General features: G+C 43.0%; 1 protein-coding gene across 1 annotated transcript in view; it reads right to left on the bottom strand.

The window, feature by feature from the left end:
* Positions 1–19,562, bottom strand: part of astn1 (astrotactin 1) — a 2,322,431-nt gene that overhangs the window by 1,559,977 nt on the left and 742,892 nt on the right. The window contains exon 3 of the mRNA XM_080195939.1: positions 5,935–6,328. Within this exon, the coding sequence (XP_080052065.1) occupies positions 5,935–6,328 (394 nt within the window). The remainder of the gene's footprint in view (positions 1–5,934; positions 6,329–19,562) is intronic.

The following is a 19,562-nucleotide window of genomic DNA, read 5'->3' as shown; positions in this document are numbered from 1 at the left end:
GTTCTTCAAATTTCCAATGAGTAGTATCTCAACTTGTTTAATCTCAATGGTAACTAAGTATGGGGAATAAATGCTGGCCAGCCAGGGAACTCATGTTCAATAAATGAATAATGAAACATCTTCCCTCATCAGATAATCCCTCCCTGCTGGGGAACCTTTTCTGAACTGCCTCTGATTAGATAATACGTACATGCGCAGTAACAGTCGCAGGGGTCTGATAGACAAAGGGTGCTGTCAAGTGAAAATGGGCGTGATGTGCTCATAAAATTCTGTCCGCTGTCTCTGTAGATACTTCTATTAGGCTCCTAGCACGTAAGCCATCAGGGCCAGAGCACTTATCTGCCTTTAGCCCCACCAGTTTTACTAATACTACTTCTTTAGTGATTGTGATGGTTCTTAATTTCTCCCCTCTATTCTCTAGCATTAATGGGATGTTCTAATTATCTTCCACCGTGAAGACTGAAACAAAATCTCTTTTTAACTTCTCTGTCATTTCCTCATAATTATCTCCCCAGATTCATTTTCTGTGGGATTATGTTCACTTTGATCTCTCTCTTCCTTTCTATATAGAAACTGTTAATATCAGTTTTTATGTTCCTCGTTCGTTTGCCCGCATGATTTATTTTCTCTCTAGTCTTCCTTTGCTGGATTTTTAATTCATCCCAGTCTTCAGGGGTAACACAATCTTTTGTCTCCTCATACGCTTTCTCTTTCAACTCAGTATTTTCCTTAACCTCCTCGGTTCGCCATGGTTGATTTATTTCTCTCTTAGAATCCTTTCTCCTGTAGGGTTAGACTGCACTGTATTATTCTGTGATTCTGTGACTAGCACCCATGGCACTTAATGCCAATAAGAAGATAATGCATTCAGGAAATTATGTGCAAGAACAATGGGCAAGAAAATCCTCCCATGAGTTGTATTGATTGAATGGGACTGTCTTACTGAGTACTCAACAAGCCTAACTACTTACACAGCAGAAATCAACAAAGCAAACAAAATGTATAGATCAAAGTGCTCAGATGAAGTCATGCCCAAATCCATTATTGTTGCAAGACCAGGTGTCAGGTGCTGTTTCCAGTTTTGGTCACTGTGAGAGTTCAAGCACAGAAGTAATTCAAAGAACAGCTATTAGAGTTATCCATTGTATCAGGGGAATGAGATAGTTGAGAAGATTGGAGAAACTCAGGTTTCCCAGCATTAGAAGGATTGAAGTGTGATCTTAAAGAGCTAGAAAACTGTAAACAGTTTGAAAAAGTTAGAACCAGAAAATAACTTCAAACTAAAACTGCAGGAGTTGGTCAAAAAACAAGGCCAAACGCTTGACGGGCCAATTTAAGAATCAAATATTAGGAAACTCTGCTTCACACAGGGTGAAATTTTCTGGCCATTCCTGCTGGCAGGATCATCCAGTCCCATCTCTTCCCCCACCCTCCACTCTCTCCACTCCCTGCCACAGATTGCCCAACAGCAGAGGGTACGAACAATGTTTTAGGAAAATCAGTGTTAAATTGGTGATATACTTTTGGTCACACCAGATCAATATGACAATGTCAATTGTTGCAGTAATGTTACGACAAAAAACAAAAGCTGGAAATTAAAATTCTGTAGCAGCAAGTGCAGCCACTCCTTGGGACTATTGGGATCGCTCAAACCAAGTTTATGCAATCAATGAGGTTCCAAAACTAATACTTACTCAAGCTTTTCGAGGATAAAAGTATTATAACTCAAGAATATTTCCAACACGTGCTGTTGAATCGATATTGAGGTTGTTAATACTGATAAAAAGGATAAGGAAGAACTTTGAGTATACCTAGTGTAATTGACAATGTTGGGATGTCTGGCATCGCACAACCATTTCTTCAAAGTTCACTATGTGGAAAGGAATAAGCTATGATGTCTGAGGGTGAACAGGGCCATTTTAACCATCTGCATAATTCTGAAGAATCATCATATTGGAATTAAAATGTAAACTCTCCCCACAGATGCTGCTAGTCCTGCTGAATTTTTCTAGTGCTCTTTGGCCAGAATTCTCCACCCATTCATTCCCCACCATCGCTGCCAGCGAGGACAGAGAATTTGGTGCTCAGCCAAATCTCGCTGCATCAGGATGGGAGAATTCCACTGGTGCGAACAACCGGAGAATCCCACACCACATTTTTATTTCAGGTTAAATGTCGAATCCGAAAGACAGCGCCTGCTCTGTCACAGGTCTGTGAGTATCAGCGAAGAAGAGGATTAGCACTGAATGGAAGTCAGGAAAAAGTGTTCATGTTTCTTCTGGTCGCCTCACTACAGGAAGGATGTGGAAGCTATTGAGAGGGTGCAGAGAAGATTTACAAGGATGTTGCCTGGATTGGGAGGCATGCCTTATGAAGATAGGTTGAGGGAGCTAGATCCCTTCTCCCTGGAGAGATGAAGGTTGAGAGGCAACCTGATAGAGGTTTATAAAATGTTGAGAGGGGTAGATAGGGTGGATTCTTGGAGGCTACTTCCCAGGGCTGAAATGGTCGCTACGAGAGGACACAGGTTTAAGGTGCTGGGAAGCAAGTACAGAGGAGATGTTAGGAGTAAGTTTTTCACTCAGAGGGTGGTGAGTGAGTGGAATCGGCTGCCGTCAGTGGTGGTAGAGGCGAACTTACTGGGGACTTTTAAAAGACTTCTGGATGAGTATATGGGATCTAATGGCATTGGGAGTTACAGATAGTTCCATGGCTTGGTAGGTATAGACGTGATCGGCGCAACTTGTGGGCCAAAGGGCCTGTTTGTGCTGTAGTGTTCTACGTTCAATGGGGATTCAACCCATGATCCCAGGGGATTATGTTCACTTTGATTTCTCTATTTGTGATAGATATCGGACGGATGTCAGAGGTAGGTTCTTTACTCAGAGAGTAGTAAGGACGTGGAATGCCCTGCCTGCAACAGTAGTGGACTCACCAACATTAAGGGCATTTAAATGGTCATTGGATAAACATATGGATGATATTGGAATAGTGTAGGTTAGATGGGCTTTAGATTGTTTTTCACAGGTCAGGGCAATATTGAGGGCTGAAGGGCCTGTACTGTGCTGGAATGTTCTATCCTCTCTAGCTCAAAGTCAAGATGGTTAACACTGAGCCAAGGCCAACACAAAAACAGAAAAATCGAGTGAGATCCAATTGCTGGGGTCATCCAGTGATACAAAAAATCAATGAACTCTTCACTGGGCTCTTGAATCCTCCACGGCAGGTCCTGTCATGATGGGGCTGGAAGTCCCAGTCAGAGACAAGTTAGAAAAGTCAGTAAATCTGTCATATGGGGAGACTCAATCATGATAGAAGGATTGAAGGTAGAAATTTCTCTCAGGCAATTGAAAAAAGATCAACCCATGAAAAAGATGAACATGATTGGTTAAAAAAAAATCCACTAAAACAGCCCCTGTTAAAGATGTAGGCCTGGTGCGCAGCATCAGTAGTAATCCCACCTCAGCGCTCACACCTCAGAAGAAACAGTCCTGAATGGCTAGATATTGGGGTGGGAGCAAAAGTAGTGGGACTGTTGTATGTTGAAGTCAGACCTATTACCCCAAAAACAGTGCAGAGACAGCCATAGGACCCGAGTGCTAAGGCAGGCTGGTTAAGAGGCTCACCACAGTGCTGTGGGACTTCACCCCAGTTATACTATAAGGAGTTAGACTCTTTAGCCCTCACCCTTCACACCCCCACACATGCCCTCACGCACCTATGCTACACCAGTGCCATATAATGGTTTCACCCAGCTTATTATGGCCCTTCATAGCCCATGCCAACTTATACCACCACATGGCCCCCCATACTCTCCAAGACAACCTGTGTCCCTCTACCCACCCTCCATGACCCTGATCATTCCTATGCAAATAGTGCCAAATCATGCTAGCCATGGCTTCCAATGTCTTTTTCTCTTACATCTCCATTCCAAACCTGCTGCAGTTGTAAATGCACCTAGTTTGGGGGCGTTTAAGAGATCCGTGGATAGGTTTATGGATGGAAAGGGATTGGTTTAGGTTAGAGGGTCATTGTTTTTTAACTGGTCGGTGCAACATCATGGGCCGAAGGGCCTGTTCTGCGCTGTAATGTTCTATGCTCTATGTTCTATGGGCAAATCTCAGGAGCCATGCTGACATGAAGTAAAATGAAGTTCAAAGTACCTATTAGAGATGTTACTATATATTAAAGTAAACATCCTAATTGATAAAGAAGTCTATTTAATATGTTTAGATTCCTTCAGGCATTTAATCCCTTATACAAACAAACATTTGTAACCCTTTCGCACTACATCAAAGACAGCTAATCCCTTAACCTCATGGAGTTGTCAATCAACTGTGCACTTGCAGATCCCTGCTGTAACAACAATAGGTTGTGTGGTCATTCAAGCAGTAATAATGCTTTAATGATGACCCTTAGGATTATGTCAACAAACAGCTATTGGAATTGCAAGCATGATTTTTTTTCCAACTCAGAGACAAAGGACGGATTTTAGTTTTCAAAATTTTAAGAGCAGGGGATTTAAATGGCTTGAACGTTTTACAGTTCCATACACCTCATTCACCTTTTATGCATATATGTTAATATACAGGGCCCTGTTCTTTGCAGACAGAGAGAAAGTGTGCCTGTTTCAGCTAAACAAAGTAAGTAATAGCCATTCACTGGTTCATTCCTCAGGGCACTTCCATAACCAGCGTCAAGCTGCCTAGTTTAAAAATTTCAAACAAGAGTGGACAGTTAATTGTCAATTACCATTTACTGGTGCATTCTCCATGCAACATCTCTATCAATCAGAGTCCATGTGCCAATCAATCAGCACTCAGGGGAAGCAATGGCTTTGTGGTATTATCGCTAAACTATGAATCCAAGAACTCAGCTTGGAACCCGGGTTCAAATCCCGCCGTGGCAGATGGCGGAATTTGAATTCAATTAAACAAAATATGTGGAACTAAGAATCTACTGATGACATGAAACCATGTTGATTGTCGGAAAAACCCATTTGGTTCACTGATGTCCGTTAGGGAAGGACCTTATCTGGTCTGGCCTAAATGTGACTCCAGAGCCATAGCAATGCGATTGATTTTCAACTGCCCTCCAAGGACAACTAGCGATGGGCAATAAATGTTAGCTAACCAGTGATGCCCATGTCCCATGAAGGGCAAAAAAAAACCTCTCTTCTCACACAGTATAAAGTTAGTTTCCTTGACACTGACGTTCTTGCAATTGTCCTGATGAGTGTAAGACAAAAGCTTTTGACATAAGTGTCTTTTTTCAGCAATACTCTTGTTATATCTTGGTGTGGCTACATTTTCAGAGAGTAAGCAGCCACCTCCTCAGCAGATATCCTTTCTGCTCTAATAGTTTGCCATAAACATGGCATCTAGGCTCAAAAGATTGTGGCAAGTTTGACTTCCTGCAAATGAATGAGCCATGACAGCTTCCAGGGAATCATGCACAGACATGGAGAAATACCTTATTGTGTACCTTATACCTTATTGCCCACAGATACTATACTGATGGGATGGAGTAACTGTCTCTGCACGTGTCCTTAGATGGCCCTTTGATGATGATATGTGTGTAATCTATCACACTTTGTAATTGTGGAAAACTGGCTAAAAAGAATCTGTTGTCATCAACACTGAAGAATACTGGTGGGCACAATGCTGTTAAAGACTCAAATAGTTGTCATCAATTTTTGGAGCCATGCACTCAGAAAAGAAAGCTATCATTTTAAATGAAACTTACAACATGGCGCAGACAATCCTCTGAGACAAATTTTGAGTTTTACATTTTCACATCTATGTCTAAACTTACTACCGTGTTTACTGCCAAAGTAGTAAAATGCAACAAGCATTTTAGACCTCCAAGTTTCACAGTCAATAAACATTCACCCATCAACTTCCATTCTCAGTAAAACAGTGTACTGGTACAGACCTGGAGTGAGATCCAAGCAGGTTTTCTCATCACAGCCTTGAAGGGAATCCAAGGTGCGTGTCACCTGACTGCCAAAATCCTCCCCGCCGTTCATGCACTCTCTCTGAAGCTGCTGACGAAGATCGTCAATGTCGTACTCGTACCCATCGAGTATCGGAGTCTCCCGGATGCTGATGGAGCCACTGGAGTTGTGACCTTGCAGACGCGAGTTCCGCAGGCTCTCTCGAGTCTGACCTGCCATCAGGACTGAGGGGATGTAGTGGATTTCATTTGCTGCCTCTGCGCTGGCACTTTTCTGAGGCTGTGGGACGCGACGACGCTTGCACCATCGCCGCCTGGTGTAGAGAACCATGACGAGGAATAATATCGCCAACAGCAAGGCAATCATCCCTGCCTAGAAAGGAAATTGAGAAAATCAAATCCATTTCTATACAACAATATGTTTGAGTTAGGAAGAAAACAAATATTAAAAATTGTTTGTCATACACAAATCTCTTTGAATGTCATAATTATAACTAACATGATGTTGCAACCTCAACAGGCAGCGAAGTATTTATCTAGCCTCCGTTGAAATCAATATCTACACAACAATAATTAGATTATATTCAAGTGATATTTGAAGACATTTGTCGTTCGAGCTCTCTTTATTGCAACATTTTTCATCTATCTCTATAGATGGGTGGCACATAACACAATGGTTAGCACTGCTTCCTCACAGTGCCAGGGCTCTGAGTTTCATTTTGGCCTTGGGTAATTGTCTGTGTGAAGTTTGCAGGTTTTCCCTACGTCTGCGTGGGATTCCTCCGGGTGCTCCGATTTCCTCCCTCACTCCAAAAACGTGTGGGTTAGCTGGATTGGCCACTTTAAAATTGCTCCTTCGTGTCAGGGGGGCTAGTGGGTTAAACATGGAGTTACAGTGCGAGGACCTGCGTGAGATTGTTGTCGACGCATATTGATGGGCCGAATGGCCTCTTTCTGCACTGTAGGGATTCTATGATTCTATGTTACCAATACTCTTATGATCGCTGCTTATTTGAAGATTCTTCTCTTGTTTCTTAAAGGAACAAATATGATAGGCCAGATTCTCTGACCTCTCCCACAGCTGGGATTCTCCGGTCCCGTTGCAGTGAATGGGGATGTGGCTGAGCACTGAATGCCACGTTTTTGTTGGCGGAAATAGTGGGATGCAAACAACCGGAGAAATTGGCTGACATCTATGCACTCATTCTGTCGAAAAGAGGATGCAGACAATTTCCTTCTGTGGTCATATTCCCTCAGGGCGTGACACCTGCAACACGTCTCAGTTCCCTCCTTATATCCTTCTTCCCACATTTTGTGGTTGTTAAAACTCCAGCTTGGTGGCATCCAAATCATACTGTGTTTGCCTATCTTCTCTCAAACACTTGACAAACATTATGCCTGGTGGGCATGAACTTTCTGCTTTTCTCCTGATTAAAAAGGCTCAGGCCTGTAAGATTGACTGAATTCTTATTTTAAATCACAGCGTTCGGGATGGCAAGAAAATATATTTTCTCCTAGGAGGGATCTATGACTAGAACAATCCAGCTTTCAAAAACTGTCTACAGTTCGGGCGAAAATGTTGTTGAGAGAAGTTTTAGAGTCACAGGGCGGAACTCTCCCACACAATTCTAATGTGTTATAACGGCGGGAATTAAGGGAGTGATCCATGCCGGTCGTTCAGGCGCACGTCACACTACCATTCTCACTTTGTTTAGCACCAATACTGGTGGTGGTGGTTGGGGGTGGGGGGGCGGCGGTGGAGTGTTGAACCTGGCTTCTGAGGCACCATTTCACAAGTTCGCCCCAATCTCACAGCACACTGGGAGACCCCCTCCCTTCCTCCACAACTCCAGAGATATAGGAGCTCATCCCTTCATCAGTGGCGGCATGTTTCCTCACCCCCTCCCCAACACAGTTCAGCAGCATCTGATGGATCCACCTGCCCGACCCCCAGCAGGTACCCCATAAGGACACCTCACGTGCCCCCCACATCAGGACCCCTGACACGCTTCCACCATTTCCCCCATCAGGACTCCTGATATGCCCCCCCCGCCCCCCGATCAGAACCCCCGACATGATCAACTCTGCATGACCCCCACCCCCCCCATCATAGACCCCTCCATCATAGGCCCCCACTCTCTTGGCACTGCTCCTGGCACAAGGGTGGTGCCCAACTGGCACCATGGAGACACTTGGTAGCCACAGCCACTGTGCCATGCTGGCCCTGACAGGTGGGCGCTGCCCAATTTCCCAGCTATGCCCTCAACCCCCTAGGGATTTTAATGGCCTCCCCACCCCTTCTGAAGTGAACATCTCTGCTTGTGGAAACCAGTAGTGATCCTTGCTGTTCTCGCCCCATGTCCAAAGGCTGATGGTTTCCAAGCACAGATATTTGAATGTGCTATCTGCATTTAAATACTACTTTAAATATGCTAATCGGACTCATGCCCTTTCTGAGTGTGAGCAGGTTCATGCCATTAGAAAGGGGCCAGGAGGATTGAAAACTGTTTAGCGCGGGGCGTGAAACAGAATTTTAGGCTCGCTATCTATTTTCTGGAACAGGCGTGATCTACTAACAGTGTGGCAAGGTCGAAGAACAGCCCCCATAGAGTTTTACAGCACAGAAAGAGGGCCTTCAGCCCACTTTGTCAGTGCCAACCTTCAAGAACCTATCTATTCTAATCCCATTTTCCACCACTTGGTCCTTGGCCTCGTGTGCTATGCCATTTAAAGTGCTCATCTAAATGCTTCTGAAATGTTGAGGGTTCCAGCCACAACCACCCTTTCAGGCAGTGAGTTCCAGATTCCCACTACCGTCTGGGTGAAAAATGCTTTCTTCAAATCCCCTCTAAATCTCTACACCCTGCCTTAAATCAATGCCTCTTGGTTATTGACCCCTCTACTAAGGGAGAAAGTTTCTACCTATCCACCCTATACAAGTGTCTGATAACTTTGTGCATCTTGATCAGATCCCCCGCAGCCTTTTTGATTCCAAGGAAAACAACCCCAGCTTTACCAGCCTCTCTTTGTAGTTGAAACGCTACAGCTCAGATCCTGCTGAATCTCTTCTGTACCCACTCAAGTGCACTCACATCCTTTTAAGATAAAGCCCAGACCATCTAATGTAAGGTTTAAAAGGCATATTTTTTACATTCCCTTGGTCAGACAACAGTAATCAGCTTGAAGCTGGTAGAACCAGCAAGGAAACCAAAGCTCACAAATCTGGCAGCGATTAACTGACCAATACATTTAGTCAATGGATTTGCAACAAACAGAAATAAAAAGAAAATGTCACTTGATTGACGCAAACAAAATTAAATCTTATTAAGGACTCAGTGGAAGTACAATCCTTGGAGAGCGATGGAAAATAGTGGAGGGTAACTCTAATTCAGTCTGGGATGAATTGGCTTGTGGTGTTGCTGGAATGTTTGCCCAGTGGCACAGTGGTTAGCACAGCAGTCTCACAGCGCCAAGGACCTGGATTCAATTCCGGCCTCAGGTCTCTGTCGCTGTGGAGTCTGCACGTTCTCCCCATGTCTGCGTGGGTTTTCTCTGGGTGCTCTGTTTTTCTCCCACAGTCCAAAGACGTGTGGGTTAAGTTGATTGGCCATGCTAAATTGCTTCCTAGTGTCAGGGGGACCAGCAAGTTAAATATTTGGAGTTGCGAGATTGTTGCTGGTGCAGGCTTGATGGGTCAAATGGCCTCCTCCTGCACTGAAGGGATTCTATAACTTGGTAGAAATTAAATGCAAACTGAAAGCATGAAACTTGTAACAGCTGTTATCCGCTGAGCTGGTAACAGGTAAACCGACAGAAAAGCAATGGGAGGTATTATGGATTTAGTACAATACAAAACCTTAGGAGCAAAAGTGTACTGCCAAACAATCATGATGTCAACTTATGACAAGCTACGATCTAAAGCCAAAGAAAGCAGCTTACACAAATCCCAAGCGCAGTGATAATCCAATTTATAGGCAAAAATACAGAAAAGGTCACTAAGAAGCTGTGAAAGGAATACAAAAAAGCTCGCAGGCAATATAAAGACTAATCGTAAAAGTTTCATAAACATACTGAAGAATGGTGAAGGAAGATATACAGTCATTAAAGATAGCTGAGGTTGATAATGCAATAGACAACAATATAATGGCAGATTTATTCAACAAGTACTTCTCACCTTTTTCATCACACATGGCGAGGATAAAATACAAGTTGCAGCGGAGAAACAATGTTAGCAATTTTCCTGCATCACCTATTGCAATACAAGGTTGTCAGTCCGACGGTAATCACCTCTATTTAGCTTCAGGCTTAAACGTTCTTTTAAAGATTCAAGCTTTAATAGAAACAGGCTAATAAAAGTACTGGTATTTGTTTTTCCCATGTTGTCTTTTTAGCTAAAATGCAAAACCACGCTGAGAGGCTTTGATCAGCTACATAACTGAAAGATTTTTTTGACAAACGTGAGGAAATTTCTGGATTCAATTTCGATAATAAAAAGAAATAGTAGAGAAAGTAATGGGACTTAAGATAAATGAATCTCCAGGGCCTGATGGTTTCTACCCCATGGCATTGGTAGGATTCTCCACAAAAATTTCTAAGTGTCGAATTTGTGTAAAAACTGGAGTAAATCCCACTGGTTTTTTTCAGCGGGATTCTCCAAATGAATCTCCCACACTCTGTGCACTGCAGAGTGCACTAGCATGAAGCTCATTAAAAAGCTATGTTCCCACTGGAGAGACCAGCAGCATAGCACTGAGTGGACCACTGTGTATGTGCCGATCTGTCAGAGTGGAGATTGATGCATGCATAATAGCCCTGCACTGCCGGCCTGCCCCACATCGCTGACTACACTAACCCCTCACCACCCGATTGCTGGCCACCCTGACATGTTTGGGCCCAGCCCCGACCCCACTCTCCCTCCCTCCACACCCCCCCCAGCCTGCCTCAATCTCCACATTCCATCCCCCTCCCCCCCGAGGCTTGGCAGTCACGATTTCCCGATGTCCCACCGCCACCACTCCACCATCTCCTCACCCCCCCACAACCAGCTTTCCCAATGTCCAGCCCTGCTTGCTGACAGAGGAACCCCTCACCCCCATTGATCTGCCCTCACAGAGGTCCCATTCCCAGTAGGCCCTGCCTGATGCCACATGGGAAGACTTCAATCCCAAGCTTGCTAATGGGATGCTAATGACTATCAGCATCATTTTTGCAGTTCCACACCGATTTCTGGCACGGACCTGATGGCGCCTGAAACACACGGAGGCCATGATGCCCAGTGGGAAGCTCTCTACATGGCCTTCGCTTGAGTCTCCCGGCCCACTGCGCTGGGCTGAGAGAATCGCCTCCAATAACTGAGGACATTTCACACACAACAGAAATAAACCTTCAATGTTCTCTTGATTCAGGGACTGGGCAAATAGATAAGAAATATGTTAATACATTTTTATTATTTAAGCAGGATTGGAGACAGAAAGCACTGAAGCACAGGTCTATCAACGTAATGCCATTTGTCAGGATGCTACAGGAATTTTTCACGAAGGATAGTGTGTTTGAACACTTGAACAATTATCAGCTGACCACAGACCCCAGCATGGCTGGTTAAGGATAAAACTGAGTAGTGTAGCTGAATTTTCCCCAAGGATGCTAATAATAAGAAAGCAAGAACTGTGGATGTTATTGATAGGAATTCTAGAACTTATTGAATAAAATTTCATGCAAATGATTATTGGTGTGTGTAAGCAAGTGAAGTTAATCTCTTAGGGCTTTGTTCAAGGGCCTTAACTTTTCACCAGACTTATTAATAATATAGGGAAGAAAGGAGGGGGAAATTGGTGAATGTGGTACATTTAAATCTTCAGATCCTTTTTTAATCAAGCCTCCGACAAGATGTTATGGAATCATAGAACCAAACAACACATTTGGCCCACTGAATCCTTCCAACACATTAGAAACATTTGAACTCCCACCTAATCCAATTTGCCAGCACTTGGCCCACAGCCCTGAATGTTATGATGCGCTAAGCGCTTATCCAGATATCTCTTAAAGGATGTAAGGCAACCCATCTCGACCACCCTCCCAGGCAGCACATTCCAGACTGTCACCACCCTCTGGGTAAAAACGAGTTTTTCCTCATCTCCCTTAAACCTCCTGCCCCTCACCTTGAACCTTTGTCCTTTCGTGACTGGCCCTTCAGCTAAGGGGAATAGCTACTCCTTATCCACTCTGCCCATGTCCCTCACAATCTTGTATACCTCGATGAGGTCACCTCTCAATCTTCTCTACTCCAACAAAAACAACTCAACCCATAACTCTTCATAACTTACATGTTCCACGTAGCATTCTGATGAATCTCCTCTGCACCCCTTCCAGTGCAATCACATCCTTCTGATAATGTGGTGACCAGAACTGCACACAGTACTCTAGATATAGCCTCACCAAAATATAACTCCAACATGACTTCCCTGCTTTTGTATTCTATGCCTCAATTGATAAAGGCAAGTGTCCCATGTATCTTTTTCACCACCTTACTAACATGCCTGTCCGCTTTCAGAGATTTGGGACAAACATGCCAAGATCCCTTTGTTCCACAAAACTTCCTAGTGTCCTGCCATTTATTGATATTTTCTTGTCAAATTATTCCTTTCAAAGTTTATCGCCTCGCACTTCTCAGGATTAAATTCCGCCTGCCACTTATCTGCCCATTTGACCATTCCGCCTATATATTCTTGTAGCCCAAGACACTCCACCTCATTGTTAACCACCCATCCAATCTGTGTGTCATCCACCAATTTACTAATCCATTGTCATCAATGTCATTTATACAAATGACAAATGATAGGGGTCCCAACACAGATCCCTGAGACACTGGACAGTGGTTTCCAGTCACTAAAGCAGCCTTCTTCTATATTTACGTTAGTAAACAAAATTATAACCCGTGGTATTGGGCTGGTATGGTTGAGAACAGGTTAGTGGACAGAAAACAGACAGCAGGAATAAATGGGTAATTTTCAGGTCGGCATGCTTCGATTAGTGGGGGGTGAGTGACTGGAGTCCCAACATCAAGTCTATTTAATTTTTACTCATCGGAGAATCACTCCATTCTAAAAACTAATTTAGTGAATACTTGTTCCACACTGTCTATGGCAAATATATATTTCCTTAGGTAAGCAGACCAAAACTGCTCACAGCACTCCAGATATCTCCCCAAGATTTCATATAATTTCAGTAAGACGTTATTACTTCTCTTGTAATCCTCTCAAATCCTCTTGTAACAAAGGCCAACAATACCATTTGCTTTCTTATGCACTACATCAATGATTTGGAAATCGGGGTAACGTAATATTTTCAAGTTTGCAGATGGCCCAATTGTGAGTGGAAGTGTGAATTGTGAGGAGGATGCAAAAACACTTCGAGAGGATTTTGATTGAATGGGTAAAAGCTAGGCAGATGGAATACAAGGTGATGAAGTGTGAGGATGTTCATCTTGGTAGGAGAAACAGAAATATAGAGTATTTTTAAAATCATGCGAGGCTGGAAAGTGTTGAATTTCAAAGGGACTTTTTATGAGTCACTGAAAATGAACATGCAGGTACAGCAAAATGGGAACATATAAGTAGGCAAATTCAGACTGGTCCACCATTCAATCAAATCATGGCTGATCTCTCCGCGGTCTCAAATCCACCTCCCCACCTGTTTCCCACGTGCCTTTATCCCTTTTTTAATTAGAAATATACCTATCTCCTTCTGGAAATATTCAACAAATCAGATTCCACCGTGCTGCAAGACAAGCAAGTTCCACGAATTCACCACCTTCTGCAAGAATAGTTCCTCCTCATCTCAGTTTTATATCTACTGCCTTTCAACTGATGCCTGTGATCTTTTGTTCAAGATTGCCCCATAAGAGGAAACATTTAGAGTGGAATTTTATGAGAATAATTCTAAGTGTCCAGCTGTCATGAAAATGGGAGAGTTCCTGCATTGTTTTTTGGGTGGGTTTTCACACCCAAGCTTTGATAATTAGACATTGAAGAAATGATCTAGACCATTTCTAGCTGCCGCAGGCAATGGATGAGGCTGCAGAGGAAGTTATTACGCATGGGCAAACCTCTGATTCCGCACATACGCTAATGCAGCGGCAGAGGTCTAATAGACAGAGAGCTGTCAGGCCTCTGCTGTTACAGGGAACCTCACAAACTCATCTCCCCCACCGAATCATGGGTCTGTGGTTGATGGTAAGTGCCACAATGCACAGACATCAAGCTCCTGCTGTCCAGACCGATTATGTCCCCTCTGCCTGATCCGATCGCATCTGTAGAGTGCACAGTGGCCCCTCCTTCCTACCCCACAAACTGATCGTGAGGCAGATTGGCAGCAAGCACCCTTCCCTTCTACCCCTTGGTCAGATTACAATGCAGAGTGGCTACAGCCCCCTCCCTGCACTCGCTGATCCAATGACATCTGCAGAGTGGCAGCACAACCCCTTCCCTCCCCAATTGGGCCATCCTTTCAATCACCTCCCCTTCAATCTCCGCACTGGTCCCTCTCACCACAGCCCCCAACCCTACCCCCATAGGGCTCATCCCTGGCCTGCTAACTGGCACCTCCTCCCATAGGCACCACCTTTGGTAGACAGTGCCAGGGTGTCCAGTGGACATTGCAAAGGTGTTAGACTGACGGTGCCAAGGTGCCAAAGTAGCACTACGAGACTTGCACTGCCCAAAGGGCACCTCTCTTCGCAGGAGACATCAAGGTTCTCCTTTTCCATTGGCAAGGCCAACATGAATGTTCCCCATTCATGGGGAGCAGCTATTTTCCTTGCCAGAGAGAGAATGTAACCTGGTGAGGCCATAAAGGCAAGTGAGCCCATTTGATTCAGTGCCGGGCTTGTTATCGCATAGAAATCAACATTTAAACAAATTTAAAATAAATTATTCAGCCTGTCACCCATTTCCAGCGAGAAGCTGACCTTGCCGGAAACCTGGCTCTCATAAAATCGTGAGAGTCAAGAAATCGGGCATGATATTGAGTTCTTGGTTCTTGTGCGATTTTACAAACATGCCCCACCCATCGATAGGTGGGGTAAGCCAGTAAAATTTCGTCCTTGTTCGACCTTTACTTGATCAATCCCTTTTAAAATTTTATATTCCCCAATCAGATCCACTCTTATCCTTTAAAAATCCAGTGACTATAAGCCCAAGCTTATTTAATCTCTCCCCACACATCAACCTTTCATCCCTGGAATCAATCGGGTGAATCTCTTCTGATCTGCCTCCACCACATTCTTCCTCAAAAAAGGAGACCAAAATTGGACACAATACTCCAGATGCAATCTCACCAACACCCTACACAATTGCATCAACACTTCATAACTTTTATATTCTAGTCCCTTTGCAATAAACACCAACATCCTCTTTGCCTTTTTTTAATTACATGCTGTACCTGCATACCGACTTTCTGCAATTCATGAATATAGATATCCAGATCCCTCTGCCCGGACACATTTTGAATCTATTTTCTATTTAAGTAATAATTTGCCTTTCTTGCCTTTATTTTGCCAAAATGGAGAACCTCACACTTACCCACATTAAAGTCCATCTGCCACATTTTGGCCCATTCTCCTAGCCTATCTATATCTATCCCTAAAATCTTTATATCCTCTTCACTTTCCCACCTATTTTAGTCGCAAGAAATTAATAAGGAAAATGGTATGTTGGCCTTTATTACAAGAGGATTTGAGAGGATTACAAGAGAAGTAAAGATGTCTTATTGCAATTATATAGAGGCTTGGTGAGAGCACAGTTGGAGTATTGTGAGCAGTTTTGGGCTCCTTACCAAAGGAAAATATACTTGCTACAGAGGCAGTGCAACAAAGGCTCATTAAATTAATTCTTGGGATGGAAGAATTCTCCTATGAAAAAAAATTAAATAGACTTAGCAGTTATTCTCTGCAGTTTAGAAGAATGAGAAGTAATCTCACTCAAACATACACAATTCTTACAGTACCTGAGAGAGTAGATACAGAAAGGATGTTTCCCTTGGCTGGCAAGATGTGGGGTTGGGAAGTAGGGGGATGGTTTAGAACCAAGGAACATGGTCTCAGAATGAAGAGCTGGCCATTTACAACTGAGATGAGAAGGAATTTATTTGTTCAGAGGGTGGTATACCTTTAGAATTCTCTGCCCCAGTGGACTATGCAAACTCAGTTGTTGAACTTGTTCAAGGCTGGGATTGATAGATTTCTACATATTAAAAACACCAAAGGATACAGCGACAAAACAAGAAAACTGTGTTGAAGTAGAAGGTCATCCATGTCCTCACTGAATAATGGAGTAGACTTAGTGGGCTGAATGGCCTACTGCTGCTCCTATTTTATCCTTATAAAATGTTCAACATCTGAATGCCCAGATGACACTAGTAAGATGGGTGGGGAGGGGTGTGCTGACAAGAAACATAAACATAAATAAAATAGGGCAGTTAAGTTTAGCAACAAATCAAGTAAGTGAGGATACTGACGGCGAGGGATAAGTAAAGTTACATAATGGGAGTCTCAAAAGATGCTCAAACATAGAGTGAGAGGCAATCCTATTACTAACGAGATAAAATGTATACACTGCAATGCACACTGAATCAGCAATAAAAGAGGAGCTAGAGGCAATCATTCATTGGAAGGAACCAGATTTCTGAGTTGGGCTACAGAGAATCAGGAATTATACATTGCCAGGCATAACATATTCAAATAAGATGGAGATGGAAAAACGTTGGAGGTGGAATACTTACATTATTAGGAATAACATGCTGGTAGCTGAAAAGATGGGATGCAGCTACCAACAAAAGAAAAATAGAATCAATATACAGATAGAGATAAAAGATAATAGAGAACAATTACATCAACAGATGTGGCTTGCAGGCCACCTAGTTGTGGAAAGGAGATGGAGAAAGAGATATACAGAAAAAATAGAGAATTGAGAGAAAAAAATAATCAGGTGGGATTTTGACTACACTGATATTAATAGGATAGAAGAGGTAGGTGAAGAGGAGAAGGAATCCTACATTTGTATAAGATTCTTTTCCAACTCAATGGGTGAGATTCTACTGCCTTCCAGCCATGTTTTTTCCACCAACAGGAGGTGGGAATTTCCACTGACATCCCAGCAGGAAGCCCACAAGAGGGAGTGCGCTGCCGGCAGGATCAGAGTATCCCACCAGCATGAATGACTGGAGAATTCCAGCCAATATGTATAAAGTCCAACGAGGGAAGATTTGCTTTTGGATCAGATACTGTGGAAAAAAAAAACACAGCACATAAGAGAAGTAAAAGTAAAAATAGAGGAATATCTCAGCAATCATTGTCATGACATAACACTCCATAAGAGGATGGTATAGAAGGACATAAGTGTGATGTAAATCAAGTTATTGGTTGGAAAAATAAAACTGCTGTTGAAGGGTTGAGATGAGAACTTGAGAAAATAAAATGGCTAAAATATTGGCAATCTGTCTAACTCACATAGTAATGTGGTACATGAATTTCAGTGCCAGTGCAATGCCATATGTCTTAATGACTAGTGGATTATATCAAACAGCATGTCCTTTCAGCTGTTCACAATAGGCAGAGTATTAATCGTCCTCAACCAACCCGTGTGCGCAAAACCCAGACCATAATATCAAACTCTAGAGGTGACTCTGTGATTGGACAGGGCTTGTGCCACCCGCTTGGGGCGGCATGGTGGCACAATGGTTAGCATTACAGCCTCACAGCACCAGGGACCCAGGTTCAATTCCAGCCTCGGGTCACTGTCTGTGTGGAGTTCCCTTAATCTCTCCGCATTGGCTTGGGTTTCCTCCAGTTTCCTCCCATACTCCAAAGATGTGCAGGTCAGGTTGATTTGCCACGCTAAATTGCCCCTTAGTGTCGGGGGATTAGCAGGGTAACATGTGGGGTTAAAGGGATAAGACAGGGTGGGATTATTGTTGGTGCAGGCTCAATAGGCCGAATGGGCTCCTTCTGCACTGTAGGGATTCTATGAGTCTTGCTGAACAATCCTGAGTATGCCAAGAATTGCACAAAAAACAAATATAAGATTACCACTCAAGCGTGCAATGTGGCTCATTTAATGCTTGCAAGATCTTCCATACTTCTAAATGCAAGGACCTGTCCTTTGCAGACATAGAAACATGTCCTAACATTGTACCCTATTCGAACTAAACTAAAGCATCAGGGACAATAGTTTCCTGGTGCATTCTCCAAGGCAATGCATTGGCCAGTCAGAATGGACTTGCCAGCCATCAGCATCTTTTCCTAATGCAGTATAAATTGTCACTCTCTTTGAAAGTTGACTTTCTTGCATCTGGCCTGATAAGTGCAACATGAGAGAAGCTTCAATGTCACATACTTTTTTTTCAGAAATGTTAAAGTTGTGTACAACCAAGTACAGAATTAATGTTGGCAAACATTGATGTGGAACAACAATGGGAAACATTTAAGATGATGTTCAACAGAGTGCAGGAAAAATATATCCCACTGAAAGTGAAGAACAAATTAAAAACTAGTGAAGCTCAATGAATGAATAAGAACATAAGGGAACGATTGAGTGTCTGGAAAGAGGCGCATATTAAGTAAATTGACAGCAGAGGAATGCATGATAAGAATGAATATGAAGAAATTAGGAGAGAAATTTTAAAAAAGCAATTAGGAAGGCAAAGGAGATCTATGAAACTAAATTATCAAGGAACATAAAAAATGTAAAATATTTTACAGATGCGTCAATATGAAAGGAAAGCTATGACGGGAATAAGATCATTAAGGGGTAAGAATAATACCACAGGTAACAACAGAGAGATGGCAGAATAAAAGAATGAGAAACAGGAATAGGACAATTGGCCTCTCGAGCCTGCTCTGCTATTTGATAAGGCTATAGCTCATCTTGTCATGGCCTCTGCTTTCCTGTCTACCCTCTATATCCTTTGACTCCCTTGTCAATCAGGATTCTATCTAACTTGGCCTTAAAAATATTCAACGGCACTGCCTCCGCTGCTCTCTGGGGAAGAGAATTCTACAGACTAACAACCTACTGAGAGAAAGAAGTCCCTGTCTCTGTCTCAGTTGAGAGACCCCTTATTTTTAAAAGATTTCCCCTCATTCCAGTCTCTCCCACAAGGGGGGAAAACAGCCTTTCAGTGTCCTCCATGTCAAGTCACATCAGAATCTTACATGTTTCAATAAGATCACCTTTCATTCTTCTAAACTCCAACGGACATAAGTCCAGTGTAACCAACCTTTCTTCATAACACAACCCCTTCATGCCAGGAATCAATTGAGTGAGCCTTCTCTGAACTATTTGTGATGCGATAATATCCTTTCTTAAATAAGGAGACTAAAACTGTACACAGTACTTCAAAATGTGGTCCCACCAATGCCTTGTACAACTGTAAAAAAAAACTTCCCTACATTCATATTCCATTGCTCTTGAAGCAAATGACAATATTCCATTTGACAAAAATATAAATTATTTTGCTTTGGTATTTTACAGGGAATAAGAACAGATAGACATGACATTAAATTATCAGAAGAGCAATGAGATGATGGAGCAATTGAATTAAGCCCATTCCAC

Source organism: Carcharhinus amblyrhynchos, chromosome 9, assembly GCF_965287045.1.
Source record: "Carcharhinus amblyrhynchos chromosome 9, sCarAmb.v2.hapA, whole genome shotgun sequence".
In the NCBI taxonomy this organism is placed as follows: Eukaryota; Metazoa; Chordata; class Chondrichthyes; order Carcharhiniformes; family Carcharhinidae; genus Carcharhinus; species Carcharhinus amblyrhynchos.
Note: the sequence above shows the minus strand (reverse complement) of the source record. Positions and strands in the feature narration are given on the sequence as shown.